The sequence below is a fragment of the Acinonyx jubatus genome, chromosome B1 (assembly GCF_027475565.1).
Source record: "Acinonyx jubatus isolate Ajub_Pintada_27869175 chromosome B1, VMU_Ajub_asm_v1.0, whole genome shotgun sequence".
NCBI lineage: Eukaryota > Metazoa > Chordata > Mammalia > Carnivora > Felidae > Acinonyx > Acinonyx jubatus.
The window spans coordinates 146,881,390-146,898,187 of record NC_069382.1 but is presented as its reverse complement, the minus strand read 5'-3'; the positions used below and the strand labels follow the sequence as shown (position 1 = coordinate 146,898,187).

The window sequence follows — 16,798 nt, the reverse complement described above, 5'->3', positions numbered from 1 at the left end:
GAACCCACAGACCATGAGATCATGACCTGAGCCAAAGTCAGACGCTCAACTGACTGAGCCACCCAGGCACCCCAAGACAGTTTTATTGAAATTAAACTGTTTAACCCTTCTCTTTGCAAAATAACTTCACATTTGACTTTAAATTCATTACTTGGATTTAGCTATTGAGGGTCCTTATATTCTCAAAAATGACCACCACTGGGGTGATCTTTAGTTCTTAAGATTATTCCTACTTAGTTGTTCAAAAGCACTGTATAGTTGGAAGTTACTTAAGAAGGTTGCACAGGTGTCTTTCATCAGTTTACAGAGGAAGTAAATTCTCTCTTTCACATAGGTGAGAGATATTTTTAAAGTTTATTTATTTATTTTGAGAAAGAGAGTGGGGAGGGGTGGAGAAAAACAGAGAGAATCCCAAGCAGTCTCCACGTTGTCAACTTAGAGCTTGATGCAGGGCTTGATCTCAACGAAGTGTGGAGATCATAACCTGAGCTGAAACCAAGAGTCAGGCACTTAACTGACTGAGCCACCCAGGTGCCCCAAGATATTTTTAATAAAATTCATCATAAAAATTATAATTCTTTGGGTCTCAGTTGAGCAGTGACTATTTTAGCTTTGATCTTAAATACCTGAAATTCCTCAGTTTCTTTGGGAGTGTGTTCTTATAGGGTAATTAAGATTGCTGTACAATGACTTCACATATTTAATTTTAGGACTTACACCGCCTATTGAGTAACCAGAAATTTCAAGTAAACAGGATTTTTATTTCCTCATGCTATTCTTGCTGCCTTGACTATTATTCTACCATTATCAGCTTCAGTGAGACTTTTCAGGGAAGACTCCTCCAATGCTGCAGACTTGTCCAGATTCCTCTAATATCTTCTCTCAGGGTACCTGTTTTTCTCACTATGAGCTCTTATCACAACTGTAATAAAATTGTTACCTCTGTAACTAGTTTACATGTTTCCCCTGGCACACAGCCACAATACTATGCAACATTCATATAGCTTTCTTGAGAAAACAAAATCTATAGTAATAAAGAACAAATTGTGTTTGTGAAACGATATTTATGTGACAGGAGGTTAAAATAGGGCAATTTCGGGTTCTTTTGCAGCTGAAAGGCAAGGTTTTGGAATTTTAGACGTACACCTGCATACAGACTTTGCCACAGAGATGCCTTTATTGCTCTAGACCCCAGTTTTTTCAGTTATCCAAGCACGGTAGGCTGTCACTCGCGTATATACTCCTGGCTTATCTGGCAGACCACATTGATCCCCCCAGCTTACTATCCCCACAAGGAACCAAAGCCGCCGTGAGTCCTCTTGAACTAGTGGGCCACCAGAGTCACCCTGAAAGAAACACAATGATTGAATTTAAGTGTGAGACCACCCTGAAGTATTAAGGAGTTTATTTCTGTCAGTAGAAGTCACACTCAGTATGACAATAAAAATAATCTGACATTTCCTGTTGAAATGTTACAGCAAGTTGAAATAGTGTACCAATTTCATGTGAAAATTAACCAAAATCCTTTAAGAACACACACTGTTCCTTCCTCAGGTGTGAGAAGATGAGGTGCATGTTTCCCAGACTGTCCTCAGTCACTTGGTGGACTGCTTCCCATCCCAGACTTTACCTCCTCCAGGAAGCTTTCACAGGGCTGTGCCTTCTTTCCCACCACCACCCCTTCTAGCTTTGGGTTGGGTTGGTTTTTTACTTCCTGTGTTCCACATCTTGTGTGTATCTCTTTCACCACTTCTATATTATTTTATGCAAACACATTGTATGCCTGTTTGAACTTACTCCCTTGCACCAATTCCCCTTGTGACAGCCGCACACTGCTGCAAAACTCACAGCATTTAGTATACTTATTCATTGTCTGTTTTTCTGGTTATTCTGTAAGGTCTGCCAGGGAAGGCATACTTATTCTGGACCCTGCTATATCCTAAGCTTCTAGCTCACAGGAGATGCTAAGCAAATATTTGTTGAATGGATGAAGTTTCATTTATCTTCCTATTCATAGTACCTGCATGGTGTCTGATGCATAATAATATATCATCAAAAAGTATTCTTTGGTGAATAATCACAAAGAAATTTATAAGGCAATGAGTAAAACATTCCTTATGAAATACTGGCCAATTATAATAACCCAACCAACAAATATTTGTACATGCAATAATCTAGCTGGGGAGACAAATTTAGTCCATTTTACATGCTGCATGGTAGATTGAGTCTGTGGGTTCTGGAGTTAGATAGACTGGGTAAGAAGAATTCTCCACTTCTCAGCCATATGACCTTCAGTAAAGTATTTAATAGCTTTTCTGATCTCAGTTTCCTCATCTATGAGTAATGTTTCTATATGTTTAAATGAGTTTTATACATGTAACACTTCCAGTATAGCCTGGCATACAGTCTGTACTACTAATAAAAGCCAACTATTATCAAGTGTGCTTTTAGAATGGTTTGCTATTCATTTGACTACACTTTGTAGCTAGCTCTTCTAATTACTGGTTTAGATTGGGAGAAGGGTCAGTGTGTGAATCACCAATCGCATGGCAAGCACTGCATGGAGCTGACTGGCACCTGCCTCCTTTAGGTTGTGTGTTCGTGCTCCAGCTACCCAGTTCTTTTTCATCGTTGTGCTTCTGCTGCTATTCTTTCTAGTAAGGAATTTCTCTGCATAATATCTAAGAGTGGACGAGCAGGTGTTAAACTAAGAGGGACATGTAATTTATCCTGTATCTGGACAGCTTCACTGCCTGGTTGTGCAGGCATTTTAACTTGTGTTCCCTCTTCTAGACTATAGCCCTGATGAGTGCAGGGAACACATAGTTGTCTAGCACTGTATCTGGTGCACAGAAAACATACAATTTCTATGAATAAATGAACTGAAACAAGTATGATCTCATAATCTCTTTTGTAAAGTGCTAGTTCTTTCTGATGCACAAACTCTATGTATTGTAGTATTTCAGCTGAAAATTAGTGAGGTCCAGAGTGGAACACATAGGGGGAATTTCATGATGACTTGATCTGGGCTTGAGGGGAAGAGTGGAAATTGTGTATGCAGAAGGAAAGGGGCATTTTGAGTAAGGCATGAGTAATGCCCTTTTATATTTCATGTGTTTCCCTAAGTCGGTTCTAATTAATGCTGAATTGTCAGTGTAGATGTGTGTTACTTATTTGGTGAACTTTTTGAAAACTATGAAGTTTGAGAATTTTTTGTTACAGAACTAGCAATAAAAAAATAGGAAGTGGAACAAGAAGTGTTTCCTATCACAAAGACATCTCCACTTAAAGGGAACAAAGGGCTAATGGGTAATTAATGGTTTCTTGAAAACTGATAAACAGTTCCTCTCCATTTATACACAACTTGTGGTCAATAAAAATGTTTCATTTAGGGGAAAATGCCCAAAATGTGAAAAAAACTGTGGAAGAGCTACTTCTTACCCATTTTTTCAAGAATGTGAGAACTAAAATATAAAAGTCAGTAATGTATGCAAACCATAAGAGACTCTTAAAGATAGAGAACAAACTGAGGTTTGATGGAGGGAGGTGGGTGGGGGATGTGCTAGATGGGTGATAGGTACTAAGGAGGGCACTTGTGATAAGCACAGGGTGTTGTCTGTAAGTGATAAGTCACTTAATTCTACACCTGAAACCAATTTTACCATATATGTTAATTAGAATTGAAGTTGAAATAAAAAAGTGAAATAAAAAAATTGAAATAAAAAACTGTCAGCATTGTTTGAGGAAAGAACAAACTTGATTTTTCTGCATACAATTTCCCCCCACCCCCAAAACAGCAGCAGATTCCCCAAGAAAAGATTAATTTTTCTTAATTCCAGAAATGTAATTTTGGATACTAAGTAGTTATTGCTGTTACTATATGAGGTTGGATTTCAGACATAGGATCAAAATCTATTAAAGGATATAACCACATTAATTGCTTAGATAATTTAATTAAAAATGTTAGAATTAAAATCCTATTGTAATTATTTTAAAGTAAGAATTTCATAGTTATTTTCATTTTTATGTTTGGTTAAAAAAGACAGGACCGATCTAAATAGTTCCCCCCTCCCTCATTTGTGCTGTTTTACAATTATAGAAACTGTTGTGACTGAAATAACTAAGCTTTTTGTGTACATTTTTTATCTTCAGGGTGGTGATATTCAGGTGTTATTTATATTAAAAATCACAAAGAAAGTTCTTAAAATTAATGTTGGATCAATTTCATAAGAGAATTTTAACTGTAAAATCTATATAACAATTTTTTGGAGGATCAGGGCTGTGTATTCTAATTATGTTACCTCTATGCTTATCACAGTATCACATGCCAGTAAGTGCTTATGAACTTGGATGATGACATGATAACATTATTTTGAACTTACTCGGCATGCATCCACTCCACCTTGAGGTAGTCCAGCACATAGCATTCCCGACAAAACAGCTCCATTATAACTAGTTGGTGCATTACATGCATCATTACTTATTATTCTGACCCGTGCTTGCTGTAGATCTGAAACTGTGCTACCTGTGAAGTATAAAGCAGAAATGGAATGGGTAAATTAATGATTCTATGTCAAACATGGGAAGGAATAACTGGACTCCAAAACACTGTATCTTATTTAGCAAAGCAGGCTATGGAAGATATATTGGGAGTTTCTTTTCAGCAAAGATGCCCATAGTAGAGAAGAATAAACCCTCTACACAGATCAATTTTATTTTTTTTACCTTACTTTGTGATGCAGTGCCCCTTGGACCTCAAGAGCAAAACATATCTGCTATTTTAATATTGACTAGCAGCATTTAAGTTATTCACTGACTGACTTTGAATTGGAAAATTACATATTGAGTAAACTTTAATTTACCAATGAAAGAGAAATCAGTCTGGTTTCAAGGCTAAAGAATTAATTTATTTTACTTGTATTGATGTTCCTTCAGAATGGCACTGCCATTTTTATGATTGGCACACATTTTATCTATTACACCAAATTACTTTCAGTGGTGAAAACACAATGAGGTATTTTCTAGGACAATTAAGTCTTCATATTATTTCTTGGAGATACAATCTACAGCATGAGCTGAAGCGTGTGGAAATGGTTAATGCTATGTCCTTCCACGCCCTGGTTGATATTCTCTTCACCATGGCCCTATTTGTTCTTTTACATTGCCCTCATTATTCATTCAATAAACAAAGAGTGAGCAATGCTTATGTGTGTAGAGTTTCTTGCTCTAGAGGTAGAATTCATTTCATCTCAGAATACCTTAATGATTGTTAACACCTTAGAGGGTGTTAAAACCCTTAGAGAATACCTATCAAAATCTTCTTTTCAAAATTAAAAATTTTCTTTATATGAGAGACATTTGAGACCTATAGAGTCCCTGGTTCATTGAAGAACTCATGTTTCTTCACCACTTTTATTTTACGTTTCCCTATTACTATGTTTGAGAATCCCCCATGATTTCTAGGGACACTGCTTTGCTTTGCTGAGGATATGTAGTAATAACTAGAGGTTGGACTCATCAGAATATGGGATCGTTCCTTCCACAGACCATGTCCTTCAGGTGTTCCCTAATTAAATTACATAACAGCAAGTCCCAGGAGATTTTGTTGTTGTTGTTGTTGTTGTTTGATTTTTCCTGAGACACTTACCGCCATATTCTTGAGATCCCCATCCTGTTACATAAGCAGTAGACCCAGGCGGAATATTCTGGGTAGCCTCCGGGAGACACACCCTATGGATATCTTTGGTAAAGGTGATGCCTCTGTCAAGTTGTATAGCTGCAATATCATTTTCATGAGTTGCAGGGTTATAATTGCTATGGATTAAAATAGTCCTTACTCCTCTTCTCTGCTTAGGAAATGTTGTTGAAACACCGAAAGTGACAGTCCACTGACGAGGATTAGGGTAGCTAAAAAAATATGAGAGTGTGTTTTGAAGAGTGAATTTATGAGCATTTCAAATATTTGAATTTTGCGTTTGCCATCCCTTTCCCGGCTAGCAACTATTTGATCAGTATCTCTTTGGTATATATTTTCTGGATTATATAGTTAGTAAATGAATGATAATTTGTCTAAAGGGTCTGCGAATTGAAGAGTTGATTAACTCAGTGTTGCTCCTAAGCTTGAATAAAAATAAAATGTATCCACACAACAATAATTTAAGAGTTTTGTGGAGTTTAGATATAGGTGATACAGAAATAAAAATTATATGTCCAGGAAATAATCTTATAATGTACAGTAGCTTATGTAAGAGTGAATGCTAGTTAAAAATTCTAAAGAAAAAAGTAGTTTACAACCACCGAATACATGAATTTTTCATATTGAACTTCTTTTGATCAGTCTCTTTACAGAGAAAATTTTAAAGTTATTGTTCTCTTCTTTCCCTCCCTTCCTTTTCTTTCTTCCAGCAAACGAATAAGAGCATGATTTTGGAATCAGTTAGAATTAGGGGTGCCTGGGTGGCTCAGTCGGTTAAGTGGCCGACTTTGGCTCAGGTCATGATCTCGCGGTCTGTGAGTTCGAGCCCTGCGTCAGGCTCTGTGCTGACAGCTCAGAGCCAGGAGCCTGTTTCAGATTCTGTGTCTCCCTCTCTCTGACCCACCCCCGTTCATGCTCTGTCTCTCTCTGTCTCAAAAATAAATAAACGTTAAATAAAAAAAAAATTAGAATTAGATTTAAATCTTGGCTATGCCATATATTAACTGTGTTATTTAGGGCAACTTACTTCATATCTTTAATTCTCAGTTTATTTTTGCACAAAATGTGACTGATTATATGCCCTCACTCAGTTGTAAGTATTGAAACAATGTTTGGCATACAAGGTAAGCACTCAGTGGAAATAACTATTATTTTCATTAGTTATAGTTGAACAAGTCATTACTACATGTTTACTTTGTATAAGAAACAGTATGAGTCTCTGGGAATAAAAATATAAATAAATAACTATGCTACAGGAATCAGACAACAAAAAGACATAAAAAGTATCCAGATTGGCAAGGAGGAAGTATAACTTTCATTATTTGCAGCTGACATGATACTATATATAGAAAACCTTAAAGACTCCACAAAAAAACTGCTGGAATTAATAAACAAATTCAATAAAGTCCCAGGATACAAAATCAACATACAGAAATATGTTGCATTTCTATACACCAATAATGAAACCGGGAAAAAGAGAAATTAGGAATCAATCCCATTTACAATTGCACCAAAACCAATAAGATACCTAGGAATAAACCTAACCAAAGAGGTAAAGAATCTGTACACTGAAAACTATGGAAAGCTTATGAAAGAAATTGAAGAAGACACAAAGAAATGGAGAAAAATTCCATGCTCATGGATTAGAAGAACAAATATTGTTAAAATGTCTATATTACCCAAAGCGACCTACATATTCAATGCAATCCCTATTGAAATAATACCAGCATGCTTCACAGAGCTAGAACAAGCAATTCTAAAATTTGTATGGAACCAGAAAAGACCCAGAATAGCCAAAGTAATGTTGAAAATGAAAAATAAAACTGGAGGCATCACAATTCTGGATTTCAAGCCGTATTACAAAGCTGTGTTCATCAAGACAGTATGGTACTGGCACAAAAACAGACACCTAGATAAATGGAACAGAATAGAGAACCCAGAAATGGGCCCACAAATGTATGGCCAACTAATCTTCCACAAAGCAGGAAAGAATGTCCAATGGGAAAAAGACTAACTCTTCAACAGTTGCTGTTGGAAAAACTGGACAGCAACATGCAGAAGAATGAACCTAGACCACTTTCTTACACCATAGCCAAAAGTAAATTCAAAATGGATGAAAGACTTAAATGTGACACCTGAAACCATAAAAATCCTAGAAGAGAACTCAGGTGGTAACTTCTTTGATATCAGCCATAGCAACTTCTTTCTAGACATGTTTCCTGAGGCAAGGGAAACAAAAGCAAAAATAAACTATTGGGATTACTTCTGCACAGTGAAGGAAACAATCAACAAAGCTAAAAGGCAACCTTCAGAATGGGAGAAGATATCTGCAAATGATATATTTGATAAGGTGTAGAAGGTTTATTACCCAAAACATATAAAGAACTAATAAATCTCAACACCCAAAAAACAAATAATCCAATTAAAAAATGAGGAGAAGACATGAACATTTTTCTGAAGAAGACATACATTCAGCAGACACGTGAAAAGATGCTCAACATCACTGATCATCAGGGAAATACAAATCAAGACTACTCTAAGATACCACCTCACACCTGTCAGAATGGCTAAAATCAACAACACAAGAAACAGGTGTTGGTGAGGATATGCAGAAAGGGGAACCCTCTTGCATTGTTGGTGGGAATACAAGCTAGTGCAGCTACTCTGGTTTCCTCAAAAAGTTAAAGAATAGGATTACCCTGGGGCACCTGGATGGCTCAATTGGTTAAGCATCCTACTTCGGTTCATGTTATGATCTCAAGGTTCATGAGTTCAAGCCCTATTGCAAATTCTGTACTGACAGCTCAGAGCCTGGGGCTTGCATCAGATTCTGTGTCTCCCTCTGTCTCTGCTCCTCCCCCTCTCATACTTTGTCTCTCTCCTCTCAAAAATAAATAAACATTAAACAAATTTAAAAAAAATAGGACTATCCTATGATCTAGCAATCACACTACCAGGTATTTACCCAAAGAGTACAAAAATACTAATTCAAAGGGATACATGCACCCTAATGTTTATAGTAGCATTATCTACAATATCCAAATTGTGGAAAAAGCCCAAGTGTCCATCAACTGATGAATGGATAAAGAAGAGGTGGTACACACACACACACACACACACACACACACACACACACACAGGAATATTAGCCTTAAAAAGAATGAAATCTTGCCCTTTGCAATGATGTGAATAGAGCTAGAGAGTATTATGCTAAGTGAAATAAGTCAGAGAAAGACAAACACTATATGATTTCACTTATATGTGGAATTTAAGAAGCAAAACAAACAAGCAAAGGGGAAAAAGGAGAGAAAAACAAACAATCTAAGAAACAGAGGCTTAACTATAGAGAACAAACTGATAGTTACCAGACAGGAAGTGGGTGGGGGGATGGGTTAAACAGATGATGAGGATTAAAAAGCACCAGGTGTTGTATGAAAGTGTTGAATCACTATATTGTACACCTGAAACTAGTATTACACTGTATGCTAACTTTCTGGAATTTAAAATCTTAAAAATATATAAATAACTATGGTCTCTGTTCATGAGCAGCTCCACATGAGACAATTAAGTATCATAAATCACAGGGACTACTGCTAAAGATAAGTGAGCAGATTTCTGTGAGAGTACCATGGGGGAGGAAGAAAGCATCAGGGAAGACTTCATAGGGGAAGTGATAACTCAAAAATCTTGTCTTGGACTCTTGGAGGGCCTTATCACATCTATATATCTTGATGTAAGGCTGGCTGTGTCCCCAGAAATCCTCGTTGATGGGTTCTCAGTGACCATCAGGCCTACTGGAAGTGTGCCAATATAAGGTTCACATAGTTTGTTAGCTTTCCTGGATCAATTTAGTAGTGAATAGAAGGATTGGGGAGGCATAATTCAAAGATGTTCCAAGCATTTAAAATCATGAATTATGGGGTGCCTCGGTGGCTCAGTCAGTTAAGTGTCTGGCTCTTGATCTCAGCTAAGGTCGTGATCTCACTGTCTGTGGGATTTGTGCTGACAGTGCAGAGCCTGCTTGGGATTCTTTATCTCCCCGTCTCTCTGCCCCTTCCCTGCTCACTCTTTGTCTCTCCAAATAAATTAAAAAAAAAGTTAAAATCATGAATTACTTTGGTAAACATTGATGATATTTATAATGGTGACTTTCATTATAGTGATATCCTTTGCTTAGCTTTAGGTAGTTGGGTCTGCATAGGGCTTAGAATACAGACTGTTTATGTATTACATCCTTCGTTATACTAAATCCAAGCATTTGCATTTCTGGTTCCCACACTCAGAAGCGATTAAAATCAATTAGTTCCATAGTTCTTCTTTGGCCTTTCAAGTGGAAATAAAGATTGAACCTTTAGCTCCAGCCAGATTGCATTATTCTCTTACTATTTTTCAGGTTTAAGAGCATTTTCTCAATCTTCTTCTTCTCCCTAAAATGTTAATATCCCTTCCTCCATTTCTTCGTATTGGAATTCTGAAAAATCTTCACTATTTCTAAGAAGTCCTTTGCAGATTTGAGGGTATTGCTGTATAATATAGTGCCTGTTACAAAACGATTAAATTAAGAGGGAGTAAAGTTTAACAAGACTAGCGCACAATGCTCTTAAACCTGAAAAAGTAGGTAGAATCCAGGGGAAGAGAATAATGCAGTCTGACTGGAGCTCAAGGTTCATGCTTTGAGAAAGAAGTTTGGATTGTTTCAATAGGAGGGCTATGGGTGTGTAGTAAGTTGGATTTTAGACTATGGATATTGAGTGAGTCTGAGAAAAGAGTAGATATGGTCAGAGGCACGTTTGAGTTTAGATGTCTTCACTTAGTGAATGTTTTGAGATTAATTCCCAGCAACTGTTAGGGTCTAGGATGCTCCAATAATAAGGTGTGTCTGAACCTCACAGATTTGAGTCATCTAGGTCTAAATTTCTATCATGAGTAAGTTTATGCATCCTACTATCCACTGGCAGTTTATTACCCTCATGTTAGCACTATCCTTTAGTCACATCAGTGAAGAATTTTCTAGAAGTTGTTTAAATTCATTTTATTTATGCTACTCACTGTTATTGATCATTATTTTGTGTATGTCTATCTCCAACATTAGAATGTAGGCTCACTTAAAGTATAGGCAGTGTTTAATTACCTTCTGTGATAATACTGTGCTCATAGTAGATACTCAATAATTGTTTTGAAAGAATTAGTTAATGGCATAAGGCAGTCTCAGATCAGCCATGAGCCTGCTGATCAGCTTATATGATGTAATGTGCAAATTTCCTACAGCAATTAATTTTGCTAACACTTAACATGTTTGCATTAGTGTATCTAATCCTATCAATAAGGCTAAGACACAGATAATAGTATCTTCCTAATTTAGGAAAAAAAAAGGCTTATAAAGGTTCAGTAAATTTCTCAAGTTTTCATAGCTAGGATTTAAATTAAACACTCTTACATATAGATCATTGTTCTTTACCATGATGGCACACTATTACCTGAAAGAGAAAAATAGTATTAAATTAGCCAGCTGAAGGAGGAAAAAAAATGTTTTTGCTATCATGAATAGGAAGAAAAGGCTCATTAATTTTTTTCCACATCCAATTATTTCTAGCATAATCCAATCATGTTCAGTCCAGGGTGGAGTCCTGTATCTGTCTCTCCTAGTTGTTCCCAGGTGGGTAGATAAGCTATAGCCTTACCTTCTGAAGCAGTGAGCTGCTGTCAAGATCCACATACTACTGATCAGGATGCCTCCGCAGTGGTGAACATTATTCGTCTGTAGACTGACTTGCCATGGCCAGTCTCCTTCCTCAGCCTTAGTGCCTCCTAGGATCCTCTCCGCAGACAGAGTTATTAGGTCTGTACGGGCCCCACATCCTAATAAGAAAAAAGCATTAATGTGCTGGGAAGATTATGATTCATTTACATTTGGGAGATGCTGTTAGAGTCTCTCCATCTTTTACAGCTTTTCTGTCTTTTGTGTATTTGTCCTTAGAACAGGCTAGCCTTTCCAAAAGCAAGATTAATGTGTTGTTTTTTATAGTACCTTTGTGACTACTATTGCCTATAGACTGCATTTTAGAGAATATTTCTGAACTTAATTGACATAGAGACTTCAAATTCTAGAGCAACTTTAGAGTTCTCTGAAATTCCTCATCAAAAGGGGTTAAGATAGGTTAGTGCTGGATATACCAGCTCAGGCCACAAGTTCACTAGGAAATTTCCATATAGCTTTGCTATTCCAAAGTATGATCTGTGGACCTGCAGTATGGGTATACCCTGGAAGTTTATTAAAAATGTTGACATGTTGGCACTGTGTAGAATAACCTATGGGTCTATCAATGAATGAATAGGTCAAGAGAATGTGTGTGTGTGTGTGTGTATGTGTGTATACACACACACACACAAAGGGATGTATACATATATATTTGTATATACATACATGTATACAGAGATATTATTCAGCCTTGAAAAGGAAGGAAATCCTGTTGTTTGCAAGAACATGGATGAACCTGGAGGGTATCATGCTAAGTAAAATAATCCAGACAAAAACAAATCCAGACAAAAACGGCCTGATACCATTTATATGTGGAATCTTAAAAAAAAAAAAAAAAGTCAAACTCCTAGAAAGAAAGAATAGAAAGTAGTTTCCAGGGGCTTGGAGGGTGGGGGAAATGTGGAGAATTTGATAAAAAGGGACAAACTTTCAGCTGTAAGACGAATAAGTTCTGCTGAGGATCTAGTGCAAAACATAATGATTATAGTTGATAACATTATTGTATAATTGAAATTTGCTAGGAGTGTAGAACTTAAATGTTCTCACCAAAAAAAGGGTGGGAGTAAATATGTGAGGTGATGAATATGTTAACTAGATGGGAGAATCTTTTCATAATGCATATGTATAACAAATCATAATGTTGTATACTTTAAATATCTTACAATTTTGTCAATTATACCTCAAAGCTGAAAAAACTTGACTCTAAGACCCACACCAGGAAAAAAAATCAGAAGCTGCATTCCCCCTCTCCCCAAATTTATTGTGGAGTAATTGACAAATATAATTGTATGTATTTAAAGTGTACAGTGTGATGAGTCGATATCCATATACATTGTTGATTACCAAGATCAAGATAACCAACACCTCCATCACATTACATAGTTAACTCTTCTTGTGTGTGTGGTGAGCGTGCTTGAGATCTCCTTATCAACTTCCAAGCGTACAATACCGTATTATTAACCGTAGTCACCATGCTGCATGTCAGATCCTCAGAACTTATTAGAAGCTACGTTCTTATGAGTGATTCATGTCCACATTGAAGTTGGAGGAAAACTGCTTTCATCAAGAAATCTCCATAGTGGTAATCCAGCTCATCGTGGAAGTTCCAGTCTACCTCTGTAACTGACTCTATATTACCAAATGTGCCATTTTTCAAGGGCATATTTCACAGAATATTCTTGAGGGTAACTGAGGGTCTCTAAGCATCTAGATGAGGTTTATTTAAGTGCCTTAAAGGAGAAAGCCCATGAACACTCCAATGGCCAAAGCGGAAATGATCATTCAAGCCCTCTTCATCCTCATTCCTATGATTTATTTCCTTTTGTTTAGTCTATTACTAAGAAATAAGAAGTAAATCATCAGCAACAACTTCTGTTGCTCTAAAGTAGTGACACTACTTCAATAGGACATCCGTCCAAAGGCATTTTTTTTTCTTACAGACCTCCAGACTTTCATTAAGAATATACAAAGAACGGGGCACCTGGTTGGCTCAGTCAGTTAAGGGTCTGATTCTAGATTTCTGCTGAGGTCATGCTCTCATGGTTCTGAGATTGAGCCCTGTGTCCAGCTGGGCCCTGGCAGTGTGGAGCCTGCTTGGAATTGTCTCTCTCCCCTGCCCCCCTCTCTCACAAAGTAAATAAATACACTTAAAAAAAAAAGAATGTACATAGAACATAAGTTCCTCTGCTTCATCCTTCAACCAAATTCCCTAGTAAATTACTTAAGCACATTTTCATTAAAAATAAGCATGAATTAAATATAAAATGAAGTTGAAAAAGGTACCATTACCTTGTAACATCACTTAAGTATCTGAGATAGGCCAGCTATTGAGGTATATTGAACTAATTTCTAACTATATTTCATCAGCCAGAGAAGTAAACAGCTGTTTTCTAGGGATTATATTTCTGCTATCCTAGCCTGAGAGTATACAGAATGACATTGGAAAGTAGTGACTTTTCCTTAAGATTTGAGACCTAAAACTAACATCACTTTTTATAATTTTTTTTTTTTTACTATACTTTTCGATTAACCTAAATCCACAACAAAGCAAGCTATTCTGGTGATTAGGAGAAGCCATATAAATAGTGTCACCAAACATAGTTTATAAGTCTAAGGGAGTGCCACCATAGAACTGGGGCAGGAAAAGCTTCCCAAAGCTGCAAAAAAACTTTTCCTGAGGCCAGACTTGACACAGAATGCCATTGCTGCCAGCACCTTCCTCTAAAAGGAGGGGAAAACCTACACATCACTCCACTGGCCGTTGGAATCAGCAATGTCTTATCTCAGACCACAGGAGTGAAGTAAGAATAAAAATAACACCTCAATAGAAACTACCTTGACAAAGAGTGCAAATACTTAAATGTTTACTATTTATATTTTGGAAACCATTTTTATAAGGTAATTTAGAAACTTACCTTGAGTGAACATATCCACTGTATCCTGGTCAGTAATTGCTGGTGTTAAAAAAAAAAGTGAGAGTAAGATGAATACAATAAGGACTGTATATTATTACATGTAGTCTTAATTTCTTAAATGTAGTCTTCAGACAACCACCATCAGAATCACTTAGGGCCTGATAAGATGCATACAGATTTCTAGGCTTCATCTCAGATCTGCTGAAAGAATCTCTGAGTCATAAGTCCTAGAAATGTGTGTTTACAGTCTTCCCCCAATTTATTCTTATCTATACTTAAGTTTGTGCTTTTTTCTCATCAAACACTAAAAGATACTTAAAAGATATTTAAAAGATATTCCTGCTTTCAATTCACTCAGTTTAGTTGGGAAAAGAGAAACATAAGCAAGTTGTTGAGATATGATGTGATAAGTCATATAAGAGAAGTTAAGTTTTCATTTACCTGAATATATATGTAGGTATATATTGATACATCTGTATTAGTCAACTGATACAATTCTTAGTACTGAGGTGTAACAGTGAGAAAAATACAGGAGGTCTGCCCTCACATGACTTACAGTTTAGAAATTATTTTAAAAAAATCATTCAAATAAATTTAAGTATGAAGTAGAGAGGAGAAAGGAGAGGGTGGTCATGCTACTTGAGATATTCACCAAGTTATCATGGTGAGAAAAACATATGAGCTGTATTCTGAAGACATGAAAGGAATTTTCTAGGTAGACAAGCAGTGAAAGTGTATTCCAGGTGGAAGGTGTAGTGGGCACAAGTGCATGGAGATGTATGATGTTTGTGGAACAATGAAGTCAGTAGAGCTAGGAGTGAAAGTGTGACGTGGGAAAATGGGAGGAGGGCGCAGACAGAAAACTATGTTAATAGTAGATAGTGAAGGTCTGTCTATTCTAGTTTAAGGTCTGCACATGCTACAGCCCTCTCAAACTCAAGGTCACCAAATTTTACCCCAGATTTGCTACTTTTGTTATATTTCCTCCTTTAGGAAATGATTCCACTTCTACCAGTGGCTAGAATTCTGAAACAGTCTCCAGTTCCCTCCCTTCCTGTCATTTTCACATTTTATTTGCTTTCAGATTTTGTATCTTCTAGCCTCTAACTATCCTTTGAATCAGGCCTATCCTCCCCATCCCTTTGGCTACTACTTTAGTTCACGCTTTCATCATTTAACATCTGTACTATTCTTTTTTTAATGTTTATTTATGAGACAGAGACAGAGCATGAATGGGGGAGGGGCAGAGAGAGAGGGAGACACAGAATCGGAAGCAGGCTCCAGGCTCTGAGCCATCAGCCCAGAGCCCGACGCGGGGCTCGAACTCACGGACCGCGAGATCGTGACCTGAGCTGAAATCAGATGCTTAACCAACTGAGCCACCCAGGCGCCCCTAACATCTGTGCTATTATAACAACCTTCAGTCTGCGTTCGCTGCCTCCACCTTTGCACTTTTCAATGTGTCTGCCTTCACTTTACCAGGCTGTTTTTTTTTTCCCCTAAAAATCTATGTCCGATCATATCCTTCCTTGCTTGAAAGCTTCTAATGAGAAACCAGTTTCTTTTTTCCTATAAAAGATATCTAACCTTCTCAGACAAGTTTTCATGCTTTCTAAAATCAATTTTTGCAAACTTATTTCCTGCCAGAACTTTCACAGGGTTTGGGTATCATATCTGCTTTGTGTCAGGGGAGTCCAAATATCCTTTTGGATGCCAGGAATAAAAAGAAATGACCACTCCTTTTTATTCTTTGAATGAGAGAGACTTGAGTTCAAATCCTGCCTCCCCTACATGAAGATTGCAGGACTCTGGGCAATTGTCCATCGTTTCTGAGTGGGAACAATAAAAGTAGAGTCTATGGTTGTTGTGGGGATTAAACAAATTGTAATGGATGAGCATCAGCCAGCCAGTCAGAAGGATGTAATAAACCGTGGAGCTAGAGCAGTGTCTTGGAAGTCCTTAAGCATTAACTCTTCAATTGCAGGGGGATGAACTGAGAGTCTGGGGGTAGGGATGGGAGGATTTGAAGAGGCTGGGGAGACATCTTTGTGGGCTTGGTACAGTGGTGGTTTACCGATAGATAGGAAAGCATTTCAATATCGTAACACTTAGTACAGCTATAACAGGCATATACTAATTGAATACCAGTCCAGTGTGGGGGCTACCAAAATCCTTTAATCCTGAGCTTATATTAAGGGAATCATGGTTTATTAATAGTGCATGACAAAGTTGGAGGAGTGTCCTTAAATTCTATGTACATATCAAGTCTTTTTTTTTAGTCATGCAAGAAATATTAATGGAGCATCTATTATGTAGTAGATGGTAGTAGAAGCACACTGGGATGAACAAGAAAGACTTGTTCTTGCCTTTAGGAAACTTACAGAGTAGGATGAAGACAATCAACAGAAATATCACACAAATAATTTTGTA

At 37.1% G+C, this 16,798-nt stretch overlaps 1 protein-coding gene across 1 annotated transcript in view; it reads right to left on the bottom strand.

Moving 5' to 3' along the window:
* Window positions 1-494: 494 nt before the first annotated feature.
* Window positions 495-16,798, bottom strand: part of TMPRSS11D (transmembrane serine protease 11D) — a gene marked incomplete at its 5' end in the record, with an annotated part of 33,678 nt that continues 17,374 nt past the window's right edge. The window contains 5 exons of the mRNA XM_053216176.1: window positions 495-1,346; window positions 4,383-4,521; window positions 5,644-5,907; window positions 11,377-11,554; window positions 14,369-14,407. Of these exons, the coding sequence (XP_053072151.1) occupies window positions 1,185-1,346; window positions 4,383-4,521; window positions 5,644-5,907; window positions 11,377-11,554; window positions 14,369-14,407 (782 nt within the window). The remainder of the gene's footprint in view (window positions 1,347-4,382; window positions 4,522-5,643; window positions 5,908-11,376; window positions 11,555-14,368; window positions 14,408-16,798) is intronic.